The sequence below is a fragment of the Oncorhynchus tshawytscha genome, linkage group LG06, assembly GCF_018296145.1.
Source record: "Oncorhynchus tshawytscha isolate Ot180627B linkage group LG06, Otsh_v2.0, whole genome shotgun sequence".
Classification (NCBI taxonomy): domain Eukaryota; kingdom Metazoa; phylum Chordata; class Actinopteri; order Salmoniformes; family Salmonidae; genus Oncorhynchus; species Oncorhynchus tshawytscha.
This window is the reverse complement of record NC_056434.1, coordinates 28,127,293-28,155,241: the sequence shown is the minus strand read 5'-3', so window position 1 is coordinate 28,155,241 and position 27,949 is coordinate 28,127,293. Positions and strand designations below refer to the sequence as shown.

At 41.8% G+C, this 27,949-nt stretch overlaps 1 protein-coding gene across 2 annotated transcripts in view; it reads left to right on the top strand.

The window, feature by feature from the left end:
* necab2 (N-terminal EF-hand calcium binding protein 2) overlaps positions 1-27,949 on the top strand; it is a 125,916-nt gene that overhangs the window by 21,887 nt on the left and 76,080 nt on the right. For both annotated transcript variants that reach the window (XM_024423517.1, XM_024423516.2), the window contains exons 3-5: positions 21,208-21,316; positions 23,853-23,878; positions 24,711-24,808. In XM_024423517.1, the coding sequence (XP_024279285.1) occupies positions 21,208-21,316; positions 23,853-23,878; positions 24,711-24,808 (233 nt within the window). The remainder of the gene's footprint in view (positions 1-21,207; positions 21,317-23,852; positions 23,879-24,710; positions 24,809-27,949) is intronic.

The following is a 27,949-nucleotide window of genomic DNA, read 5'->3' as shown; positions in this document are numbered from 1 at the left end:
AGAAACCTAGAGAGGAACCAGGCTATGAGGGGTGGCCAGTCCTCTTCTGTCTGTGCCGGGTGGAGATTATAACAGAACATGGCCAAGATGTTCAAATGTTCATAAATGACCTGCATGGTCAAATAATAATCACAGTGGTTGTCGAGGGTGCAACAGGTCAGCACCTCAGGAGTAAATGTCAGTTGGCTTTTCATAGCCGATCATTCAGAGTATCTCTACCGCTCCTGCTATCTCTAGAGAGTTGAAAACAGCAGGTCTGGGACATGTAGCACGTCTGGTGAACAGATCAGGGTTCCATAGCCGCAGGCAGAACAGTTGAAACTGGAACAGCAGCACGGCCAGGTGGACTGGGGACAGCAAAGAGTCATCAGGCCAGGTAGACCTGAGGCATGGTCCTAGGGCTCAGGTCCTCTGAGAGAGAAAGAAAGAGAGAATGAGAGAAAGAGAGAAAGAAAGAGAGAAAAAGAGAAAAAGAGAGAAAGAGAGACAGAATTAGAGAGAGCATACTTAAATTCACACAGAACACCGGATAAGAAATACTCCAGATATAACAGACTGACCCTAGCCCCCCGACACGTCAACTACTGCAGCATAAATACTGGAGGCTGAGACAGGCGGGATCAGGAGACACTGTGGCCCCATCCGACGATACCCCCGGAGAGCCCCCACACCACTAGAGGGATATCTTCAACCACCAACTTACCATCCTGAGACAAGGTCGAGTATAGCCCACAAAGATCTCCGACACGGCACAAACAAAGGGGGGCGTCAACCCGGACAGGAAGATCACGTCAGTGACTCAACCCACTCAAGCGACGCACCCCTCTTAGGGACGGCATGGAAGAGCACCAGTAAGCCAGTAACTCAGCCCCTGTAATAGGGTTAGAGGCAGATAATCTCAGTGGAGAGAGGGGAACTGGCCAGGCAGAGACAGCAAGGGTGGTTCGTTGCTCCAGTGCCTTTCCGTTCACCTTTACACTCCTGGGCCAGACTACACTCAATCATAGGACCTACTGAAGAGATGAGTCTTCGATAAAGACTTAAAGGTTGAGACCGAGTCTGCGTCTCTCACATGGGTAGGCAGACCATTCCATAAAATGGAGCTCTATAGGAGAAAGCCCTGCCTCCCGCTGTTTGCTTAGAAATTCTAGGGACAGTAAGGAGGTCTGCATCTTGTGACCATGCGTACGTAGGTAGGAGCAAGCCCATGTAATTTATTTTTTATTTATTTAACTAGGCAAGTCAGTTAAGAACAAATTCTTATTTACAATGAGGGCCTAGGAACAGTGGGTTAACTGTCTGTTCAGGGGCAGAATGAAATTGAAATCAGCCCTTGCCTTAACAGGAAGCCAGTGTAGAGAGGCTAGCACTGGAGTAATATGATAAAATCTTTTGGTTCTAATCAAGATTCTAGCAGCCATGTTTAGCACTAACTAAAGTTTATTTAGTGCTTTATCCGGGTAGCCAGAAAGTAGCATTGCTGTAGTCTAACCTAGAAGTGACAAAAGCATGGATACATTTTTCTGCATCATTTTTGGACAGAAAGTTTCAGATTTTTGCAATGTTGCATAGATGGAAAAAAGCTGTCCTTGAAACAGTCTTGATATGTTTGTCAAAAGAGAGATCAGGGTCCAGAGTAACGCAGAGGTCCTTCACAGTTTTATTTGAGACGACTGTACGACCATCAAGACTAATTGTCAGATTCAACAGAAGATCTCATTGTTTCTTGGTACCTAGAACAAGAATCTCTGTTTTTTCCAAGTTTAAAAGTAGAACATTTGCAGCCATCCACTTCCTTATGTCTGAAACACAGGCTTCCAAGGAGGGCAATTTTGGGGCTTCACCATGTTTCATTGAAATGTACAGCTGTGTGTCATCCGCATAGCAGTGAAAATTGGTGAAGTCATTTCCGAATGACTTCACCATGAGGTAAAATATATAGTGAAAACAATAGTGGTCCTATAATGGAACCTTGAGGAACACCGTAATTTACAGTTGCCATGTTGCCAATTTGCTTAGAGAACGGCAGTTGTTCTAGTTCCAGCCTACTGATAGAAATGTGCCCATAGAGTGAGTCCTCTATCCCAGCAGTAAGGGAAACTGCACAGAATGCTAACAGAGGTGACCTTGAAGTCTGCTCTATTTGCTGTTGTTTGTGCTGTGTACATGCCCTGGTTATCTCTGTTAGCAGTGGTCACTGTCCCTACATGGTGACCTCTATACTTGCCACCTCACTGCAGGGTAGGCTGATCAGATTCCCTTCTGCCCCATCACAGCGCTTACTTTCCCTGGCCACAGATAGGACAGGAATCAGGACAGAAGAGGCTGGGGAGCTGCACAGGTGAGCTGGAAGCTGATGAAGTGAACAGATAGAGCTGCTACTCTCCTCCCTGTCTTGTCCTCTGTTCAACATCATCTATTATTCAGGGGCGTCTTTGGGAGTTAGAACATCATCTGAACCAGGGCTGTCGCCAGTGTCAGGAAAGGACAGTGCGCATACACACGTACCCATGCATTTCTACCTCATCCATTATCCTCTCCCTCTTTCTCTCTCTCTCTCTCTCTCTCTCTCTCTCTCTGTCTACCTGCCGCTCTCTCGCTCACTCTGTGTCTGTCTTTCTCCCTCAAAGTTACCATAAAGTGTACTGTATAAACAAAGATATACACAAAGTGTACACACACACACGCACACACTCTCTCACTCTCCCTCGCTCTCAGTGACTTTCCCTCTTGTATGTGTTTGTCATCATCCCTGTGTGAATACCTGTCAGACACCTCTCCTCTCAGCAGGATAAATTCCTGTCTCTACGCTGCCTGCTGCCTGGTGCCCTTGTCTTGTTCCTCTTTTTGGGGGTTTAATTATTGTTTGTGATGCTCCGTAGATTTCTGACTCATTTAGCTTGAGATAATTATTGTAACTCACGGTGATAAGGAGACAACAGTCATTTAGGGATGTTTGTTTATCCAATATTCTCTACTTCTGCTTACATAGTGGTTTCAGTATTGGGCTAGGGTGAATGGTGGTTGTAATGGGGATTGGTGGATCTAAATGAGCAACATTACCTCTGTGAACACTTGTAAACATGTGTTCTTCTAACAGCCAGTCCCAACCTTGCTCATTTATTAATTAACCTGCAGTCAGGCTGGGGAGAGTGCTTAAGAGTGGAAAGGGCTGGAGAGAGGAGAGAGAGGAGACTATGGAAGAGAAGCGCAGGGTGCTCATGGTTTATTCAGCATTAACACCCAGCATGATAGAATCTGCTCACTGACCTTGAGCCTCAGATAGACCATTCTCTTCCTCCTGACCAGACCAGGGCCCGGTTTCCCAAAAGCATCTTAAGGCTAAGCTCATCGTTAGAACCTTCGTAGGAGCATCGTTAAATCTCCAAGATGTATCCCAAAACCATTTTTAACGTTGCACATGAAAACGCACATAATATAACGCCTGCCTCAGAACACTCGTAGAACAGCTAAGTGCGTCGTTAGATTAAAAAAATATCCCTCCCATTTCACTTTATGCAAATAGGATCTCTGCTAAATATTGAATCACTTGGTTATCTGTCTCTCTGTGACCGCCGATAGCTTCAGAACAAAGTTGACTACAAATACAAAGTCGCCAACGTCTTTGCAATTATACAGTACAAACAAGCGAAGTTTAAAAATATGCTTCAAATAAAAACCAAGATATGACTGCATTATAATATATACAGTAAGCTAAAGGCTTATTTCAATCATTTTGAAATACATCTCATGTTCAATTAATTGAGTTCTATTTTGCTACTTGTAGACTACTGTCTAATGTGTCTCAATATATTTAATTATGTGTAGCCTAACGTGCGCAATGATGTGCCAAATCGGTGGTTTAGTGCATTTTTTTTGGTTAGGCAATATTTGAAGCCAGAGATGGTAATATCTCTCTAGAAGCTGATCCGTCGTCAGTATTGAGAAATAATTCTAATGTTAAGTTTAAATTTAAATAGAGAAAGCTGATCTGAAAGCTGATCTGTCCTGTATACATTGTCAATGGCATACATTGTCAGTGGGGAGAGAGCTATGGCACTGAAGTTTAGTGCTCAGCGAAAACCAAGACGTCCAGCAAATGAAGGAAACAAAAAACACCTTAGCTGTGTTCAAATACCCATACTAACCTACTGTATACTACATACTTAATGAGTATATACTACATACTATTAGTTAATTTTAGTATACTGTAAACTAAAGGTATCCTTTAAGTTGAGTGTACTAGCGCTTCGCCTGTGTACTGGAAGTCGATGCTGTTGCTATGCAACATCTTGCTAGCTTGTTAGCATAACAAATTACTAGCTAGACATCTTACGACTTTATTAACAATGTCCATTGAGAACGAACAATGACTATACCACTTAGCTAAGCCAAGAATGACGTGAATAATCAAGGCATTAAACGTTGGGTACTTAGTTAGATAGAATCTAGTTAATATAATATAATATATGGCAAGTTCGATGTATTAGTAGCCAACTAACGTTAGGTAGTTATTATTAACTAACATACCGGTACATACAAGCAATTCCTGTAATTATATGCTCTGCTGTTTGTAAGGCTAGTGTAGCAAAACAAATTGTCGGCCAACATAACGTGTAACATAACTTATTTAAAAATCATTACTTTTTTATTACATTGCTCAACATTTTCTTAACATTTATCATAATTAGTTAAAGCAATTAATATTTACTTTTTGTACTTATATTTGTATCCGCTCTCGTCAGACTTCGGCTGCATATTTTCCGCCATTTTCTTCAAATCTGAAAATGTTGTGAAACCACGCCCATTTTTGGAAGAATTGCAATACTGGCCCTAGAGCACAGAATTGGTGTCCACAGTTTGTATACTTTAGAATTTTGGCGAATGTAGTACGATATCCGGGAACTTTTGGCATACTAACTATATCCATACTATGACCAATAAGCATACTACATACTCAGAGAGGTTAGTATGAATATTCAAACACAGCTCTTGTGACAATGCAGCAGCAGAACCTAACAACTGTGAAAGATCAAAAATCAGCAGGTATCTTTTAAAGGTGTTTGAAAAGGATTTTGGCACCCGCAGGTCTGTTGAAGTCTCACTACCCAATGCCAGGAGTTGCTGGCTAATTAAAACACACTTTGGGCCTCAAGCAAAGAGCTTTGGGTTTGTTCCCATTTAATATTGTTCTGTTTTTCCCCCCCTTCTCTCCAGTACTCTATCCAGATTAATTAGGCTTAGATTTTTTTTCTCAGAATAAGCAACAGGGCGCTGCTGTTTTTGAATGTAGAAGTATCAAAAAAACGGTAAGCAGGAATGTTTGGGTTTGTGATAAGCACAGTGTTCAGTGGGGGATGTGGGTAGGCCTACTGGGCAAATAGAGTGTGTGTTTCTGACTTTCCTCCAAAGCTGTCTGTCTCCCTGCAGTGTTTAATCACACACAGAGAAACCCTGAATCACAATGCCCTGAAACCATGCAGAACATCAAGAGCAACCCAAATCAGTGTTTTCAGACAGACCCAACATCCTTAAGGACTTTGGAGAAATTTGGATTTTTGACTGATGCGTTGGTGGTACCTCTCTCAGTAAATGCCTATGGGAGTGAGCCAGAGCCATCCAGGAGCTGTGCTGCGCATACATACTCTAGGGGATTTAATGGCCGCCGTCCCATCAGACCACACCAGGGAAGAGGAGAGACAGCGGAGTGATTAGATGGCTGGGAGCTGCTTGGTGTTTCTGAGGGGGATTGATGCTGGAACTGGACAAGACCTTAGGTCAGCACCATGTTTTATTTATTTTCCATTTAGTGTCTACGGACCACAGTCCCTGTAAATGAGAGGGAAAAATCATCATGCAGCCTTTTCGTTTTAATCAGTACCTATACTCTTATACGAGGCAAAAGATCCAGGTTTTCCCTATCTAATCTCTATAGCAGCCTTATCTCTGTTTTATAGCTACTGTATATACAGTATAACATACATTATTACCCAATGATACATCCTACTACATTCTAAAAATGTGTTAGGCTTTGATTGGAGTGAAGAGAGACTAAAAGAGTCTGATATTTTCATGAAATGTCTTGGTTTTATGTATGGATTTTGGATCAAAGGCTCAAAATTAAGATGCCCTTTTGAAGATTTTTTCTCTACCTGAACCTTCTTAAGGTGCTGAAAAGCTTAGCACTGAGAAGAAGGCTTTGCCATCCATCCCCCTGTGAGCTGTAACATCCATTCTCTCAGCATTCATGATATGACTCAATATTGGCTAGTATGGAGTCAAATCCGATTCAAAGGTTGAACGGGCGCGAGATGGTGCGTACCAGCAAGATGAAACATCATTGCACAAGTTGAGAGAGAAGAAATGTGGTTGAGGGAATCCGAGGACGGTCCTGCGAGTGCACAGGCCAGTTGAGAGTGGAAATTAAACTTATACATATACTGTAGAACTGTAAGAAAAGAAACGTGATTCAAATGTGTAACAAATACACTTGAACACATTCAATTGTCAACCAGCAATAGTCACAAATTGCTCTCTCTCTCAAGTCTTGGCACCTTTTGGGTTTGGATTTCTGGCAGATGGGGGGCAGGCTTAAAAGCGGGTGCGTGTCTAGAAACCTTAGATCCATCACTTTCACTGGCGTGAAGGACAAACTATCAAATTCCTGCCCCTGGCCAGTCCAGTGTTGTGATTGGCTATTACGCTGCCTGAAACCCGTCGTGTTGGTTGGTTGAGCCTTCTGTTTTTTGGCCCCCAAATAGATGCACTGCAGAGCCGTCTGTTAAGCTTTCTAGCCGGCATGAGCAGTTAGCACCGAACGGCTTGGGGAAACCCAGCAGCTTGATAGACAAATTAATTGGGAAATAAATTCAAATAGGTGTACTATACCTTGATTTGAGTGGAATCTACTTGCTAAAGTTAGCTAGCTAATTACTTGTTAACCAGAAACGTTGGTCTGTCAAACGAAAAGCAGACAGTCAGCTCTAGCAAACAACATAAAACGAGTCCACTAATTGAAGGCAGGATCCAATATTTAAGGTATTAAGCCCAAGAACACACACACGAACAGCACATGGGGATTTTTAATTATATGAAGACACAAAGAGGATAATCTGCTGCTACAGTTCATACAGTAAATAAACAGTCCCAAATAATAGAATGTAAACTGACATATGATAAACCTGCTAAACTCATGTTAACATGTCAGAATCAGCTTTATTCGCCAAATACATTTGCATGTACAGGAATTTGACTCTGAAATGGTGTTAGCAAAATAAACAGAATATACAGAAAGACGATAAACAGAATATACTGACAAAATATATAGACTCAGAATTTCCACAGATCCACATACACTATGAACACTAAGCTAAAAACTGTAGACTACACTATAAAAGCTATAAGCAACATTTTAAATTATGCAAGAGATGTGCAAAGAATAATGCGCAGTTCTGTGGTGCTAGTGCAGGGTGCATGGTCTGTGGATGAATAGTGCATAGTGCAAAGTCCATGGATGAGAAGACCATCGTGGAACAGGTGGCCGGACGGTGGGGGCCACGGTGCAGGGGAAGGAACTGTTCAGGTGCCGGGAGGTTTTGGTCTGTGGAAGAGGGGGTGGAAGGGGTCGGCGATGGTCTTTCCTGCATGCTTCCTTGCCCTGGAGTCGCGCAGGAGATTGATGGAGGGTAGGTGGCAGCTAATGACCCTCACAGAAGCCCAGACAATCTGTTGCGGTGATCAAGGAGGTGAGGATGGAATCGAAGATGGCTGTTTAGCACTGAATCAGTACACACAGCATTCAAAGGAGGACTGAGGACAAAACAAAGCCATGCATTCACCAAACATTGCGCTGATGAAAACTCGTTTATTTTACAGTAATTATCTGATTGGGAACTACCATTGTCTATCACCCTCAAACTCAACTCCCAAAGCCAGTTCCACTCCTTTTTTTGGAGTGGGACACCAGGTGGGTGCAATTAATCATCAAGTAGAACAGAAAACCAGCAGGCTCCGGACCTCGTAGGGTAAGAGTTGGATACCCCTGCTCTATCAATTACAGAATCTCAATTTATTTCAATTTGGCATATATATACAGTACCAGTCAAATGTTTGGAAACACCTACCCATTGCAGGGTTTTTGTTTATTTTACTATTTTCTACATTGTAGAATAATAGTGAAGACATCAAAACTATGGAATAACACACAAGGAATCATGTAGTAACCAAAAAAGTGTTTAACAAATCCAAATAGATTTTAGATTCTTCAAAGAAGCCACCCTTTGCCTTGATGACAGCTTTGCACACTCTTGGCATTCTCTCAACCAGCTTCATGAGGAATGCTTTTCCAACAGCCTTGAAGGAGTTCCCACATATGTTGAGCACTCGTTGGCTGCTTTTCCTTCACTCTGCGGTCCAACTCATCCCAAGCCATCTCAATTGGGTTGAGGCCGGGTATTTGTGGAGGCCAAGTCATCTGATGCAGAACTCCATCACTCTCCTTCTTCTTACTCTCCTTGGTCAAATAGCCCTTACACAGCCTGGTGTGTTTTGGGTCACTGTTCTGTTGAAAAACAAATTATAGTCCCACTAAGCGCAAACCAGATGGGATGTCGTATCGCTGCAGAATGCTGTGGTAGCCATGTTGGTTAAGTGTGCTTTGAATTTTAAATAAATCACTGACAGTGTCACCAACAAAGCACCCCCACACCATCACACCTCCTCCTCTATGCTTCATGGTGGGAACCACCCATATGAAAATCATCCGTTCACCTACTCTGCATCTCATAAAGACACGGTGGTAGGAACCAAAAATGTCAAATTTGGACTCATGATACCAAAGGACAGATTACCACCGGTCTAATGTCCATTGCTCGTGTTTCTTGGCCCAAGCAAGTGTCTTCTACTTATTGGTGTCCTGTAGTAATGGTTTCTTAGCAGCAATTCAACCATGAAGGCGTGATTCATGCAATCTCCTCTGAACAGTTGACGTTGAGATGTGTCTGTTACTTGAACTCTGTGAAGCATTTATTTTGGCTACAATTTCCAAGGCTAGTAACTCTAATGAACTTATCCTCTGCAGCAGAGGTAACTCTGGGTCTTCCATTCCTGTGGCAGTCCTCATGAGAGCAAAATTCATCATAGCGCTTGATGGTTTTTGCGACTGCACTTGAAGACATTTTCAAAGTTCTTGACATTTTCCGTATTGACTGACCTTCATGTCTTAATGTAATGAAGGACTGTCGTTTCTCTTTGCTTATTTGAGCTGTTCTTACCATAATATGGACTTGGTATTTTACCAAATAGGGCTATCTTCTGTATACCACCCCTACCTTGTCACAACACAACTGATTGGCTCAAACGCATTAAGAAGGAAAGAAATTCCACAAATGAACTTTTAACAAGGCACACCTGTTAATTGAAATGCATTCCAGGTGACTACCTCATGAAGCTGGTTGAGAGAATGCCAAGAGTGTGCAAAGCTGTCATCAAGGCAAAGAGTGGCTACTTTGAAGAATCTCAAATATAAAATATGTTTTGATTTGTTTAACACTTTTTTGCTTACTTCATGATTACAATCCCACTAACGGGATAAGTGTAATCAACAACCGCTGAATAGCATAGCTCTACATTCAATTAATATTACTCTAAATATTTATATATATTTATTTAAGTGCAATATAGGAAAACAGAGCTTTGGCTTTTGATAATCCACCTGTCGTGTCAGATTTTGAAATTATGCTTTACAGCGAAAACAATCCAAGCGTTTGTGTAAGTTTATCAATCGCACAACAAAACATTAAGTACACTTAGCAACAGGAGGCTTGGTCACGAAAATCAGAAAAGCAATCAAAATTAATTGTTTACCGTTGATGATCTTCGGATGTTTTCACTCACCAGACTCCCAGTTACACAACAAATGTTCCTTTTGTTCCATAAAGATTATTTTGATATCCAAAATACCTCAGTTTGTTTGGCGCGTTATGTTCAGAAATCCACAGGAAAGAGCGGTCACAACAACACAGACGAAAATTCCAAATAGATTCCATAATGTCCACAGAAACATGTCAAACGTTTTTTATAATCAATCCTCAGGTTGTTTTTAAAATATATAATCGATAATATATCAACCGCAAATGTCTTTCACAGTAGGAGAGGGAAAAGCAATACCTATCCAAACTCTGTTGCGCGAGCAAAACTCATGTGACCACTTGACGCGATGTTATCGTTCTGGCTCATTTTTCAAAATAAAAGCCTGAAACTATGTCTGAAGACTGTTGACACCTTGAGGAAGCAATAGGAAAAGGAATCTTGTTCATATCCCTTTAAATCCAGCAAAGGGAGGCTATGGAATCTGGAGTTTTCAAAATAGAAGCCACTTCCTGTTTTGATTTTCCTCAGAGTTTCGCCTGCAATATCAGTTATGTTATACTCACAGACAATATTTTGACAGTTTTGGAAACTCTAGAGTGTTTTCTATCCAATAATAATAATAATATGCATATATTAGCAACTGAGACTGAGGACCTGGCTGTTTACAATGGGCAACTTTTCATCCAAGCTACTCAATACTGCCCCTGCAGCCATTAAAAGTTAAGAAGGAAAGGCAAAGGGTGGCTACTTTGGCAAAGGGTGGCTACTTTGAAGAATCTCAAATATAAAATATATTTTGATTTGTTTAACACTTTTTTTTTGCTTACTTCATGATACCACATGTGTTATTTCATAGTTTTGATGTCTTCACTATTATTCTACAATGTAGAAAATAGTCAAATTTAAAAAATGAGTTGGTGTCCAAACTTTTAACTTGTACTGTGTGTAGAAATAAAGACATTAAGGATGTTCTATCAAGTGTGCTGTTTTGTAGGTGGCACATTTAGGCCTGCCTCTTTAAATGTTTGCTCTTCTGGCTTTCAGTAAGGTTCATGGAATTTGCTACTCAACCATCATAGCTAATGCTATTTTCTCTCTCTAATCTGTGTCTTATGCCTCTCTCTCTCAGCTGTACCATCCTACTGTAGCAAGCTTGGTTGCCAGCTGTAGCAAGAGAGTTGTATACATGTGGCAGTGTATAGTATAGCCCAATAAGTATCCACAAGTATAGTAGTATGTGTCCACTGAGACAAGTGACTGAGATTCTCAGAGCAATTTATCTCAAATGCATTGATGTGAATATAACCTTTTATAGTATCTTGAGGACATTTTCATATCGCAGTAAAATGCCTGTGTCTCACCAGTGATCTCAGAATGTCTTCCTCTGCCTCCTGCAGGGTGGATATAGAGTATTTACGTAGCCTAACACCACTATCATATGCCATCCTACTGGCAGTACTGTCACTGGCAGCCTGAGGGAGGGAGTGGGCAGAGACCGACCTATCCGAAACTCCTCTCCAGCGATCGCTCACAGCAAGGATCACGATTCTCCATTTAATTATGTGCTTTTTTAATTGGAAGAGAATGAGGACTGCCAGCAGGGAAGACGTTATGAAATAACGAGATTCAGCAAAACTGTTGTTGAAGCCATTTGGTTGTTGCTGCGGGGGGACTGTGCTGAACACAGGTTCATGCAGCATACAGTCTGAGATGTACAGTACACACAGTGAATGCACACTGTCAATGCATAAGAACATGCATACCAGCAAAATGAGTGCTTGCCTGTAGTATTATTATTATATTTGACTTTCATACTCAAATTAAGCAATAGATCCCAGTTGTCCATCCAATTTCCTGTGAGGTGTAGGAGTGAATCATCAATGGGACCTTTCTGCTCAAAGCCTCTTAGAAACAGACAGATAGTCTCTCTGACCATACTAACCAGAACAAACAAACCACTCAATACGACACGATTACAGCACTGCACTGTGTGTCCTGGCATAGATTACAGTATATATGCCATTTAGCAGACATTTTTATCCAAAGCGACTTACAGTCAGTGGTGGAAACAGTACTAAATTGTCATACTTGAGTAAAAGTAAAGATACCTTAATAGAAAATGACTCAAGTAAAAGTGAAAGTCAGCCAGTAAAATACTACTTGAGTAAAAGTATTTGGTTTTAAAAATACCTAAGTCTCAAAAGTAAATGGAATTACTAAAATGTGCTTAAGTATAAAAATGTAAAAGTATAAATCATTTCAAATTCCTTATTACTCAAACCAGACACAATGTTCTTGATTTTTTTATTGACGGATAGCCAGGGGCACACTCCAATACTCAGACATCATTTACAAACGAAGCATGTATGTTTAGTGAGTCTGCCAAATCAGATGCAGTAGGGATGACCAGGCATGTTCGCTTGATAAGTGTGTGAATTGGACAATTGTCCTGTCAAAATGTAATAAGTACTTTTGGGTGTCAGGGAAAATGTATGGAGTAAAAGGTACATAATTTTATTTAGGAATGTAGTGAAGTAAAAGTAAAAGTTGCTAAAAATATAAGTACAGATACCTCCAAAATATGACTTAAGTAAAAATACTTGAAAGTACTACTTAAGTACTTTACACCACTGCTTACAGTCATGCAGGCACCCAAATCGACCAAGGGTGTCAGGTAGCAGGATGGAAGAGGAGAGGCGACAGGGTGGCTGAGTTAGACTGAAGGTGGCGGTTAGAATCAGCCTTGGTCGATTTGGGTGCCTGCAATTTCATCATCATCAGCTCTTTCTCTCTATCCTTCACATTTATTTTAGAGCACAGGGGTTGGTGACAGTCAATGAAGTGCTAATATGAGATGATGACATTAAGGAAGATTTGAAATATAAATAGTATGATTGACATGCCTGGTAAGTGGCCAGAGTGTTGAGATTATCTCTGTTTGTTCTTGGCGAGGTATGTAAACCATCCTGAGGGTAATCTATCTGTGTGTTTCTGTTAATGACTGCCCTTTCTGTGCTCTCACTAATGAGCTGCGGTCATGATGGTGTCAATCACATGACATGGGGGATGGCTGGATGTGATGCGCTTCTCTGCGCCAGGGCTCAGCAGGGTCTCTGTCCAAATGACATTTGGATGCCTGGTAATTAACCAGGCTGCCTTGCTGTGTGTTTGTTTGTGTGTGTGTGTCTCAGAACTCTGTGTGATATCACAAAATTGTGTGTGTGTGTGTGTGTGTGTGTGTGTCTCAGAATTCTGTGTGATGTTACAAAATTAAACCTTTGAGAATGGTAAAAAACAAATTCATAGTTCGAGCCTTAGAGGAAAAACAGCCCTCCACCTCTTCCTCTCTCTTTTTCTCCCATGGCCATGACCACTGTTGTTCAGGAGCAACTTTTATCACTGAAGGAGACTTTTGTCCCTCCAAATGATGCCCCCCAGCATGTAGAGACCTTGACCTAACAAATCTTAATTGCCTTGACATCTACAGGAGACAGGAGTACAGCAGTGGCAGCATGTAGTCAAGTTGAAAGAACTCATTGCAGCAGCTGTACCCTTTCTCTAGTCCAGGGTTTCATAAACTATGGGTCGGGACCCAAAGTGGGCCCTGGGTCATGGGTTATGAGACTATATCTATAATCACGCACAATTTCTTCTTCATTTGGGGGAGGACGGTGAATTTCTCATTTGGGTCTCGAGCTGAAAAAGTGTCAGAACACCTGCTCTAGACAATGACTTTGAGAGGACTCCCCGCTTTATTCCAAGTGCATCTAGTGGTCAAGTAGGGTGTATAGTTTCAGCCAACAAAATGGCAGAGAGAGGCACGGGGAGGGTTGTCAACAGCATTGGCACAGAATTGGCAATTATGGTGGTGGAAGGGGGTAAACATACTTTATGTCTGTAGCACGTTATCCACAGACCAATGTCATTGCCAATTTTGTACTGTATATATTGTGTTGCCTCGGTTCCTTTCTCAGACTTATTTTTCTCTCTGACTATGAAGAGTTTAGAATTTAAACTGGCACAGTACAGTGCATGATGCAACAGTGATAACAAGAAAGTAGTCTGACCCTGGTTGTTGAAGATGTCATTCTCATATCGAGGATTGCAATAAGAACACTGTGTGAGGTCTGAGGGTGAAGTGACAGCTTGTAGAAGAGCTTTGAAACTTTTCAATTGACTTTATTAGAATGTCCACTCCCCACCAACCTCCCAGTGCCCAGTTGCCCCTAGTTACAGCACTCTGGAATCCTTCTTCTCCCATGAGGCCATTCAGCTCGCTGTTACCATGGTGTCACATTCATCCCTCTAAAATTGCATACTGTATCTCCAGATGGCTGAATGCTTTAATGAAATGAAAATCCAATCCAAGGTCAGATCCTGGCCTTATCTCATGTGTATTATATCTCCATAGAGGTTTGTATCTGCTGATTGAGTAGCACATCCTACATTGTTTTATTCAGAATGTTCATTAACCGTGTAACGATCCTTCCCCTTGCCTCATGGAAGACCTGCCATTGAACAGTAGCCTGGTTTAATTAAATGGTTCCTTCCAGGGATTTTTCTTCATGTCTGTTGGTTTCAAAGTGCATGTCCAGTCCAATGTATTCAAATGCTTTCACTACTTCACAGACTAAGGATTTTCACCGCACAGCATGAACCAAAAAATAATTGAAAATGTTTCATCCTCTGAGGAAATAAAAGTGTCTTATTAGATTAGTGCTCCTCTGAGTGAGTGGGAGTAGAACGTGGGATGTTATTATTGTCTACAGTCCAGTGTATTGATGGGCTATTCAAATTCTCTCCATTTACACCCCCCTCCTCCTTTCTTCTTTTTCTGTCTTTTACCCCCTCCTTGGTCTGTAATGTTCCAACTTCCAAGTGTCATTTCTAGTACAATATTAGATGCCTCCATATTGCCAATTCTAAAGGCCATTTAGAGACTTAATTTAACCTGCGGAGGAAAAAAACCTTCTGGTTGTGAAATACGTTTTTTAACAGCAAACGACCATAATGCAGCAAAACTACCACCATACGACCTCCTTTGTGCCCTCAACATTCTATATTATATTATTAAATATATAACATAATTACTCAACATACAGTGCATTCAGACCGCTTGACTTTTTCCACATTTTGAGACGTCACAACCTTATTCTAAAATGGATCAACTTAAAAGAAAATCCTCATCAATCTACACATAAAACCCCATAATGACAAAACACAACACATTTTTTGTTGTTGCTCATTTATAGAAAATTCAAAACAGAAGTACCTTATTTACATACAGTAAGTATTTAGATCTTTTGCTAGGAGACTGGAAATTGAGCTCAGGTGCATCCTGTTTCCATTGATCATCCTTGACATTGATTGATTGGAGTCCACCTGTGGTAAATTCAATTGATTAGACATGATTTGGAAAGGCACACACCTGTCTATATAAGGTCCCACAGTTGTCAGTCTATGTCAGAACAAAAACCAAGCCATGAGGTCGAAGGAATTGTCCGTAGAGCTCGGAGAAAGGATTTTGTCGAGGAACAGATCTGGGGAAGGGTACAAAAACATTTCTGCAGCAAATCAAATCAAATCCAATTTTATTTGTCACATACACATGGTTAGCAGATGTTAATGCAAGTGTAGTGAAATGCTTGTGCTTCTAGTTCCGACAATGCAGTAATAACCAACGAGTAATCTAACCTAACAATTTCACAACAGCTACCTTATACACACAAGTGTAAAGGGATGAAGAATATGTACATAAAGATATATGAATGAGTGATGGTACAGAACGGCATAGGCAAGATGCAGTAGATGGTATCGAGTACAGTATATACATATGAGATGAGTAATGTAGGGTATGTAAACATTATATTAAGTGGCATTGTTTAAAGTGGCTAGTGATACATGTATTACATAAAGATGTCAAGATGCAGTAGTTGGTATAGAGTACAGTATATACATATACTTATGAGATGAGTAATGTAGGGTATGTAAACATTATATTAAGTGGCATTGTTTAAATTGGCTAGTGATACATTTTTTACATGTATGGCAGCAGCCACTCAATGTTAGTGGTGGCTGTTTAACAGTCTGATGGCCTTGAGATAGAAGCTGTTTTTCAGTCTCTCGGTCCCCTGCTTTGATGCACCTGTACTGACCTCGCCTTCTGGATGATAGCGGGGTGAACAGGCAGTGGCTTGGGTGGTTGTTGTCCTTGATGATCTTTATGGCCTTCCTGTGACATCGGGTGGTGTAGGTGTCCTGGAGGGAAGGTAGTTTGCCCCCGGTGATGCGTTGTGCAGCATTGAAGGTCCTCAAGAACACAGTGGCTTCCATCATTCTTAAATGGAAGAAGTTTGGAACCACCAAGACTCTTCCTAGAGCTGGCTGCCCGGCCAAAATGAGCAATCGGGGGAGAAGGGCCTTGGTCAGGGAGATGACCAAGAACCCGATGGTCACTTTGACAGAGCTCCAGAGTTCCTCTGTGGAGATGGGAGAACCTTCCAGAAGGACAACCATCTGCATCACTGCACCAATCAGGCCTTTATGGTAGAGTGGAAGCCAGACTGAAGCCACTCCTCAGTAAAAGGCTTGAAGTTTTCCAAAAGGCACCTAAAGGACTCTCAGACCATGAGAAACAAGATTCTCTGGTCTGATGAAACCAAGATCGAACTCTTTGGCCTTAATGCCAAGCATCACATCTGGAGGAAAACATTTTAAAACCTGTTTTTACTTTGTCATTGTGTGTAGATTGATGAGTGAAAAAAACAACAATTTAATCAGTTTTAGAATGAGGCTGTAACGTAACAATATGTGGAAAAAGTGAAGGGGTCTGAATACTTTCCGAATGCACTGTAAAGCCACATTATTGACCATGAGACATTATAACTGACCATAATGACCATGAGACATCATTCGTGAAAATGAAATCTTCCCTGACCATGGAATGGAGTTAGGAACCATCAGAGTCCTTCTCCCATCGCTGCATGAATCTTCATCAACTTGACACATTGCTATTTTTTACTATAAAGCATAATTACTTAAAACAGCATTATGGATATTTGCATGCACATACACACATACGCTGCGCGTGTGCACACATGCACAATTTGTACTGGGCAGTGACTCTTGTTGATCTACTTGATTGATGATGATTACATGAAAGTCTGTGCCATTTGAATCAGCTCTTAGCCGCTGAATAAGAGGAAATGGTGATCATTTATTAAAGCTTCTTCACCCATCATATCTCCATAAAAAGCCTTAATGTACTGGATCATTTTTTTTATTTTTTATTATTTCACCTTTATTTAACCAGGTAGACTAGTTGAGAACAAGTTCTCATTTGCAACTGCGACCTGGCCAAGATAAAGTGTAGCAATTCGACACATACAACAACACAGAGTTACACATGGAATAAACTAAACACACAGTCAATAATACAGTAGAACAAAAGAAAGCAAAAAGTCTATATACAGTGAGTGCAAATGAGGTAAGTTAAGGTAAGTTAAGTTATTGTCTTTGATCATGTTAAATTTCCCATCGGAAGTCTGAGCACAGTGTCCTTTGTTATGATTTTGGGGGTGACTGATTTTGTATGTTGCGAATTGATTGGTTTGACTTCTTAGTAAGTATATTAGGATCCGATTGGTTAGGAGAGCTGTGTGTGCTCAGCTTCTATTGGCAGGTTGCCTGTGTTGTGTGCTACTGTTCAGAGGTGTTCAGTTTAATCCGTTCACCACAGCCTCATCCAGGCCACTCTGAGAACATGTAGTAGGGGTAGTGTAGATTACATCTGAATAATATAGGGTTATTGTTAATGAATTGATCCTGTCAGTGACGCTGCTGATCATAATGATGCAGGGTAGGGATGGGATGCAGTAATGAGGGTTGCGCTCCCCCCTGTTCCCATCATGACAGATGGTAGCCACTCAGAGGAGACATGGGACTTATACTATAGATAACTCAATCTCTGTCTCTACCAAGCTCTGTACTGTAGGAGTCTGCAGTATCAACACTTAATAAAACCACTAATGATACAGTATGTTGATGTATGCTTCACACCCCTACGCTAAATTATTTTATGTGGTAACATCTGTTGGTGAGCATCTGTCCTGCGAGGAGTTTGGTGTATTTCTTTATCGTGGCAGACAGGGCAGGTTTGGCTGTGCTGATTTGATGGACGGCAATAAGGAAAGCTGACAGCCTTGTGAAAGCCACTTGTGTTCCTCATTTATCAGACAAAACAGGTCTCTGGGACCGGCACTGGCTCTGTGTGGGGCCGGTCCTCGTTGTGCGTGCACACACACTATCATTTTCAGACTCTCTCTCTCTCTCTCTCTCTCTCTGTTACTTCATGTGGAAGAGTAACTTCAAGTTACTTCATGTGGAAGAGTTCCATGTAGTCGGGGCTCTATGTAGTACTGTGCATTTCCCAGAGTCTGTTCCGGACTGTGAAGAAACCCCTGGTGTCAGCTCTTGTGGGGTAAGGTACGGGTGTCTGAGCTGTGTGCTAGTCGTTTGAACAGACAGCTTGCTGCTTTCAACATGTCAACACCTCTCACAAAGACAAGTAGTGATGCAGTCACTCTCTTCTCTTCTTTGAGCCAGGAGAGATTGACATACGTGTTATTGATATTAGCCCTCGGTGTACATTTAAGGGCCAGCCGTGATGCCCTGTTCTGACTGTAATTTGCCGATGTCTTGCTTTGTGGCACTTCACCATATAACTGGGCAGTAGTCCAGGTGTGATGTCAAGAAAGCAGAGCAGCACTTTATCACGGACAGGCCTCTCCCCATCTTAGCTACCGTTGATTAATCTGTCACACACACACACACACACACACACACACACACACACACACACACACACACACACACACACACACACACACACACACACACCTTCACTTTCAGACACTCCCAACCACAGCTTTGTCTCTAATGAAGTGTCACGTCAATCCATCAGAGGAAGATATTCCTGTGTGTGGTAATCTTGCTTGGCAGGGGGCTATTCTCCTGTTCTGAATTGATGGCACAGACCATCTCAGGCAGGAGATAAAAGCTGTAAAAAGGTCCTTTATTAGTCTAGGACTAAAAAAGGAATTGTAAAGAGAGAAAAGATGGGTCACTGGAAATGGGTCTCTACACCCTATTCCTGGATTGGGTCATTAGAAATGAGGAAGATGGCGAATAGAGGAAAAGGGGAGAGATGTACATGGAGTCTGGTTGCCATGACAACCAGGAAGCCCAGCACCCCAACAATTATATGATAAAGGATAGAAATGAAATACAGAGTCTATGTCTGTTCTTATTCTTAGAAGAGTGCAGGATGTGAGAGCCCTGCTGGAAGTAAAAGTGCTAATTGCATCCCTTTTATCTGTAGCAGCGAGGTCTGCATAGTATCATCCGTATTGCGTCTGCCCACTCAGACACATTAGCAGAACCGTTCCCATCTGTCTGATGTACCCCTGTCTGTCCTCACTAACTCCCCACACTTCTTCCCCACACGCACATCACATTTTATTACAAAATAACACCACTGGATCTGAGGTCTTTTCATTGCTTTGAATCTAATCTGAACTCTATCGGAAAAATGTGACCATCTGAGCAGAGCTTTTCATGCAGTTTGGGGTTTATACTGTGTCTTTATCAGATCCTGATGCTTGCATACTGTATGGGTTATAGTCCACCTATCAGCCTGGAACACAGAGAATGTTATTCCCTTTCCCGTTGGTGAACAGAGATAACACTGGAACCAGAGATCTGCCCACATCAGAACCTGATGTCCAGCCCATATCCCACTGTACCCACTGAGCAGCAGTAGTGGCCATATCCTCCAGCACACTCTAATTTGGAGAAGATAGGGCTGGGCTGGCGTGCTTCTTCATGCGCATGGTATTCCTTAGTGGGAGTACTGCGGTAAAAGTGGGTCAGTGTTTAATTAACTGCTGGTACAGTTGTGCTGTTCTGAGACTCTACTGCCTCATATGGAAACAGGGTAAGACAGGGGGACACAGAAGAGAGGTGGAGATGAGCCTGTGTTTAGTAGAAAGATGTTTCTTCTCTGTTCCAGCAGTTCACTCAGCTCTTAAGTGCCTATGCCTGTCTCTCAGGCGCAAATAAGAGATAAATGACAGTGACAGTGGAGAGAGGAGAGGAGAGGAGAGGGGGACAGAAAGAGCAATGATGAAGGTAGAGAGAAGAGAAAGAACAGGGGAGGGATATCAATAGGATAGAGAGGAGGGCAGAAATAAAGAGATGATAAGAGAGAGATGGAGGGAGAAAGAGAGAGAGGAACATGCTGCTGCAGCCAAGAATGAGGACCAGTTTTAATAGGACCAGGTTCAAAAGCTTTTCCATTTCAATGTCCCAATAGTTCTGTTAGGTGGCAATAACGAAAACCACTCTCTTTATTTTGGCTTGCACGTTAGTCATTTTCTTACACTGGAGATTAGAGCCTACAATGGCTCCAATAGCCAAAAGTCCAGTTGAACAGCTTCAAGGGCGTGGTGCGCCCGGCCACAGCATGGCTCCACAGACTCCTGTAGTCCTAATAATGCTGACTGGAGTTCTCCTGGCTGGGGCTGGGCCTGGAGTCTGGTTCCTGGGGCTGGGCCTGGAGTCTGGTTCCTGGGGCTGGGCCTGGAGTCTGGTTCCTTGGGCTGGGCCTGGAGTCTGGTTCCTGGGGTTGGGCCCGAGGGCTAAGTTTGAGGGCTAGGACCTGGCCTGGTTCTGGGATCTTAGTCTAATTCTACTTCTGATCTTGGGTGCAGGGCCTCTCACTGAGTCCAGAGTGGCTCAGTGGGAGCCTGATGGATCAGGAGCCAGCTCTCTCCAGGTCCAGATACCTGTTCAGGCCTTGTAGTACATCATTCTGGAATCAATAATTACTGATCCGCAGAGAGCTGACCGGTCTGTAACAAAAGCTCTGCAAGTGGTGGCCTCTCAAATGATTTTCACTTTGTTGATCTTACTGCTTGCAAATGCCCAGAGCATTGTGTAAATTCTTTACCATAATCTATAATGGTTCAGAATTGATGGAAGACTGCAGGGTGATTGTGATATATCACGATGCGGAGGAGGAAGATGACGATGATGATGATTATCATTATTATGGCGATGATGATTATGGCTATTATGACATTGTTGGTAATGATTCCGGTGATAATGGCGATGATGATATCATGATAAAGACCATGTTCATTGATCACTGTGTGTATACATATTATCACAATGAGCCTAGTGGTAATGACGGTGATCATGGTGTGTAGCTGCATGATTTATATCCGCTGTTAACCTGATGGATGTCTCCACCTCTCCTCTTCTCCTCTTCTCCTGCAGATGATGGGAAGCTGTCTCTGGACGAGTTCCAGGCGTTCTTCTCCGACGGAACGCTGAATGAGGAGGAGCTGGAAAATCTGTTTCACTCCATTGACTCAGATAACACAAGGTGAGAGCATCATCACACTGCTGAAGCAGAGGTATTGACCTGCCCATTTGGGTCTGGAGTTCAGGGAGGAGATAGCATTGAGATATATGAAACGATCACAAGTCATCCTCTAGTTTCGGTCTACTTTTGTCCATAGCTGAGACATCCCAGGACCTTTATGTCCCTCTTTTCTCTTTTTATGTCCCTCTTAGCCTATTCACTAACATAAGGGCTAAAGAGGATGTGCATGTGTGCATGTGGGCATGTGTATGTGCGTGTGTGTTTGTGTCTGCATATGTGAGCAAATGGATCTATCCTACCGGGGTGTGTATATATTATATATGCAGTACTGTTTAGTAGGCCAGCCCTGCCTGTGTGTATTTTGCCACATTTCTCCCCCGCTCAGTGTCAGGCTGCCTCAGGAGGGTATGCTGCTCCACTGTGTGCATTGTCTTTAATCACATTTCAGATTGAATTATGTAAAAGGGAGGAGACGAGTGCAGCTGCTGAGCTCAAGTCCCTGTTTGCCAGGTCTAGCGCTTCCCTCTCATTAAATAATGAACCAGCACAGCCAGCCGTGAACAATGCCTTAGCAAGGAGCAGAAGGGAGGAGGGGAGGGAACAGAGAGGAGAGGAGATGAGAGGGAAAAAGGAATAGGACAGGGATGACAGTAGTAGGGTGGAATTGGGTGGATGGGGTCACTCTTAGAAACAAAAGTGCTATCTAGAACCTAAAAGGGTTCTTTGGCTGTCCCCATAGGAGAACCCTTTGAATAACCCTAGAGTATGTCAGACAGTATGCACTATGTTTTTACATGATCTATCTCAAATAGTATGTGTTATCTATCTATATTATCTTCAATATGTAGATCATAATCTGCTTTCTAGTTATGATCAGGACTGTTCTAATAAAGTGTGTTACATTTAGGGGGAAATGTCACTGGTCTGAGAGTGTGTGTGTGTATATGTTTGCTTGCAAAGTATACAATTTATCTGTACTCATAAATGTCATATCCACCTTTTCAAGATCTTTTGATATGATTTGGTGTGACCTTTAGCTGACAGGCCTTTGTTGATGACACCTCTAGATTAAAAAGTGAAAAAGAGAATGATGAAGAGAAAGATGAAACACCAGGGAAGAGAGAGAGAGGATGATGAAAGAATTGCAGAGTAAGGACAGTCCTCCAGTTCCTGTGTTACCTGTGGTCTCATCCTCTTATCTCCTCCCTCCTTCCTTTTTCTCTTTCACCTTCTTTCACTGTCCTTCCGGCTGGCATTTTACAGTACTCCTGACCGTCCATGTCATCAGCCTTGTTATTTTCAGACACTAAATGCGTTCTCTCTTTAGAATATTTGATTGAAAAAAAGATTGTTCCACTCAATTTCTCTTTAATCATGAATAAATGCTTTTTATGTCATATATATTTTGATTTTATCCAAAGGTTTTCTTTCCCTTCGTTACTCAGAAGTATAACCAGTTACTGTTGGGAGATAATTGATTGGCCTGTTTAAAACGTTAAATTACAATGTAAGCATTTGATATTGTTGGATTCTGGGTAAACTTTGAACATTGCTATACTAGAGAGATGATAGATCAGAAGTATGGTATCTGAGGGATGATAGTGAATGGTTATTACATCAGAAGTTAATGGTTATCTGTAGGAGTCAGATGTCTTTGGAATGTGTAAGGGAGACGGGTGGAGATCTTAGAAACAAACAATGTCACTGAGGAACAGAGGGTGATGCATAACGTTTACATTATGTCAGGATATGTGATTGTTAGCCATCAGGGATCCTCTGGGAAGAGAAGAGACACAGTCTGGTATCAATAACCATGACAGCCTTGAGTTGGGGAGGAGGAGTTGGGGAGGAGTGATCACTTTGGGGTAGAGGTCAGGTCAGATGAAGTGAGGAAGAACAGATATCACTAAGGTTCTGTCTAGCAACAGAGATGCATTGGCTGTTCAGTGTGGAGGAGGAGACTCAGCCTAGGAGAAAGGGTTAAATATCAGTGCTTGTGTGAAATGTGATGTCTGAATACAGCTGTGTCGACCCTTTGGGAATAATTCAACTTGGTTAAGCTTCTCTAGTGTCCGTGAGTTATTTACTCTGGAAAATAAGAACCTAACGATATTTAATGCCAATCTGATTTATCGACTGCCCAGACCACAGCAAGCAAAGATGAACTGTTCTCCTTATTCCTGCTCCTCATCAATCTGGTTCCTACACTGTGCCTTTGTAGAGATTTTTTTTTATCAGTGATTTATAGCAGCATCTTCTATGCCAAAGAATAATAAGATACAAAACGAATAAAGATTTAATAACCTGAAGCTGAATTCATGAGAACAGATTTAGGTTAGGGTTTTGTCAAATTATTGTGGACCTGCTGCTCCCCCCTGATGGAGCAATATAGATATAGATGGTTATAGATCATGTTGTGTTGCATGCCAGCCTTGCCTGTGTCTTACCACATTCTCCCACTGCCTTTTCCCTCTCTCTCTCTCTCTCTCTCTCTCTCTCTCCCTGTGCTGCTCCTAACTAACCTGTGGTGTGTTAGTAATGTTGACACTAAGGAACTCTGTGGTAAGTATTAACAGATTAATCTGTGTGTGTATTTGTGAGCTTTACTTGTGTTTGTGTGTGTCTTTGGACGTATTGTATATGTGAATGTATGACCAAATCAATCTGTGAAGTCAATATGCCATGTATAGTTTTCTGGCTTCACAATAATCCCAAACTTCCCAGTAGAATATCTGATTTTGTAGTATTCAAACGAAGACTTGATTAATCACGTAGCTAGTTGGTAGTCTCTTAAGTGTGTGTGTGCCTGTATGCATTTGTATTTGTGTGTACTAGAGCCCGACCTATATGTTTTTTGGGATCCGATATGATTCCGATTTTTGGGGGGACACAATTTACCGATAAATCTGCCGATATACTATTTTAGATTGGGGAAATTAAAAAATGTCATTTTCCCACACTGAATTCTCAAAAATTCTCATCCAAAAGAGCAATTGTCCAATAACTATGCTTCAAATGTTGATTTCATACATTGTGACAATAATGACACATCATGAGAACTGCAGAAAGTGTTCAGATAAGATTGAGATTCCCTTTTTTCATCCTTTTTATTGAATACCGGCTATTGTGGAATTACCATCTGATACCGATATAGCAGTAAAAGGCCAATGTCAGCCGATAATATCGGTAAACCGATATAGCAGTAAAAGGCCAATGTCAGCCGATAATATCGGTAAACCGATATAGCAGTAAAAGGCCAATGTCAGCCGATAATATCGGTAAACCAATATAGCAGTAAAAGGCCAATGTCAGCCGATAATATCTGTAAACCGATATTTCGGTCGGGCTCTAGTGTGTACCCCTCTTACCTCTGTCTTTTCCCCTGTCCTTCCAGACTACTTTGTCAAACACATGGGTGACTATGAGGGTGTACTGGCCTCCCTGGAGACTCTGAACCTGTCCATCCTCAGAGCCATGGACTTCACCAAGAAGGTGAGTGTCAACCCGGTATGCTACGCTATTAGATGTCTGTCTTGCTTGTTTGTCCTGTCTGTACTACTATATGTATTATTAATTTGCATGAGTTTTCAATGTGGTTTACATTGCAAGGTGGGGACTCACCTCATCCAACACCAGAAAACTTTTCTTTGGAGCTGAGCCTACTGATGTTCGTTCTTATAGACAAATACTAGCAATAGGGGGGCTGAAAGCTCCTCTTTCCACCAGTAATCTAAAGTAAAGCCCATGTGCTGCAGATAGGACTGGGAGTTACAGTAGATGTGTGTGGTAAACTAATGTGTTAGTGTGGCAGCAGCTCAGATAGGGGCTATATATAGCCTGTCGTTTCAGAGCTTTACTTCCATATTCTGTTTGTTCCTGGCTTCTAATTAGCATTGTGTCTGGGTTCAACCTAATGATTCTACTCTGTAGCTCTGAGCTCCAGGGCATCCAACGACGCAAAGCCAGCAGCTAGTTACCTCTCCTCATTATAATGAACAACTGCTGTTTTATGTATCAGCTCTCACCACTGCCCTCTTTCTCCAGGGCATACTGTGCAGTTTACAGTCCTTGTAATTAATGGAGCCAAGCTACAGGGCCAGCCCGCCCATTAGGCAGGATTAGGCAACTGCCTAGCACGGCAGATTGACGAGGGCAGCAAATTCCAAGCTAAACTGACCAAGACAACACCTCACATAATTCTTCCCAAAAAACAAAGACAATCTCTCTCACCCAGTGGCATATGGGCTATTTAGGTGAGCGTTGATACCACCCCGTGACAAGCAGTGCCCACTTTGTCAAAGGCAGGGGCGCAAAATATTTAGCATGTCCATGCCCAGTGCGTCTCTCCAGGGTGCTGTTGGAGAGACACACCGCTGCAGCGTTCCATCATTGTTTCGTCAAAAAATGATCGAACATAAATCACGTATCCTATAGCCTATGGTAGAATGGGTATGTGGCGTTTTCTGTAGCCTGTCATGAGACACATGTTACATCATGCACGTTTCTCAGATCAATTAGCCTAACCTGGCACTCAATCAAATAAAAACATGTACTTCAATGTGAAGATGACATATCTACAATATATGCTGTATCAATCAATATATCCTATATCAAACAATATATCCTAAAACAGGACGGGTCCAAGTAAAATGGAGAATATGGAAGGAAAAATCAAGCTACTCACAACTGCTGTCCGGGAGTTTCACCCTCTGGGCTAAATTGTCATGATAATCAGTGATTTTAAGTTTGTATTCCTAAATTTATGACAAGCTGCATAATAGCGAAAAAATAAAATACTTCTGCATTTCCTGTAAACACATGGATTCTCTTTGCAAATACAGTGCCTTAAGAAAGTATTCATGCCCCTTATTGTGTATTCATACCCTCTTTGTTGTGTTACTGCCTGAATTCAATATATATATATATATATATATATATTTACCTTTATTTAACTAGGCAAGTCAGTTAAGAACAAATTCTTATTTTCAATGACGGCCTAGGAACAGTGGGTTAACTGCCTGTTCAGGGGCAGAACGACAGATTTGTACCTTGTCAGCTCGGGGATTTGAACATGTTTTTAGACATTTTGTCAAATTGATTGAAAATTAAATGCAGAAATATCTCTTTTACATATCTATTCACACCTCTGAGTCAATACATGTTAGAAAGCTGTGAGTCTTTCTGGGTAAGCCTCTAAGAGCTTTGCACAACTGGATTGTACAATATTTGCACATTATTTTTTAAATTCTTCAAGCTGTGTCAAGTTAGTTGTAACTAGGCCACTCGGGAACTTTCAATGTCGTCTTGGTAAGTAACTCATGTGAATGTACAAAACCTTAGGAACACCTGCTCTTTCCATGACATAGACTGACCAGGTGAACCCAGGTGAAAGCTATGATACTTTATTGATGTCACTTGTTAAATCCACTTCAATCAGTGAAAATTAAGGATTTCTAAGCCTTGAGACAATTGAGACATGGATTGTGTATGTGTGCCATCCAGGTTGTATCACATCCGTCCGTGATTGGGAGTCCCATAGGACGGCACACAATTGGCCCAGCGTCATCCGGGTTTGGCCAGGGTAGGCCGTCATTGTAAATAAGAATGTGTTCTTAATTGACTTGCCTATTTAAATAAAGGTTAAATACATTTAAAAAATAGGATGAATGGGAAAGGAACAAGATTTAAGTGCCTTTGAACGAGGTATGGTAGTATGTGCCAGGCTCACCGGTTTGAGTGTGTCAAGAACTGCAACGCTGCTGTTTTTTTATTTATTACACTGAACTGTTTCCAGTGTGTATCAAAAATGGTCCACAACCCAAAATACATCCAAACAACTTGACACAACCTTGGGAAGCATTGGACTCAACATGGGCCAGCATCCCTGTGGAACGCTTGAAACCTTGTAGAGTCCATGTTCCGACGAATTGAGGCTGTTCCGAGGGCAAAAGGGGGTGCAACTGAATATTATGGTGTACCTAACGTTTTCTACACTAAGTGTACATTTGGCCTTGTGTTTTAGGTTATTGTCCTGCTGAAAGGTGAATTTGTCTTCCAGTGTCTGTTGGAAAGCAGGATTTTGGAAATCTAGGATTTTGCCAGTACTTAGCTCTTTTCCGTTTATTTTTATCCTAGAAAAACGCCCTAGTCCTTGCCGAAAATAAGCACACCCATAAACAAGTATACCCATAACATGATGCAGCTACCACCTACCACCATGCTTGAAAATATGAAGAGCGGTACTCAGTGATGTGTTGTGTTGGATTTTCCCCAAACATAAAGCTTTGTATTCAGGACAAAGTACATTTCTTTGCCACAGTTTTTGTAGTTTAGTGCCTTACTGCAAACAGGATGCATGTTTTGGAGTATTTGTATTCTGTACAAGCTTCCATCTTTTCACTCTGTCATTTATGTTAGTATTGTGGAGTAACTACAATGTTGTTGATCCATCCTCAGTTTTCTCCTATCACAGCCATTAAACTCTGTAACTGTTTTAGTCACCAATGGCCTCATGGAGAAATCCCTAAGCGGCTTCCTTCCTCTCTGACAACTGAGTTGAGAAGGATGCCTGTTAAGGTGTGTGAAAACTTTCTGAAGGCACTGTAGATTCAGGATAACTCCTGATAAGGTTGG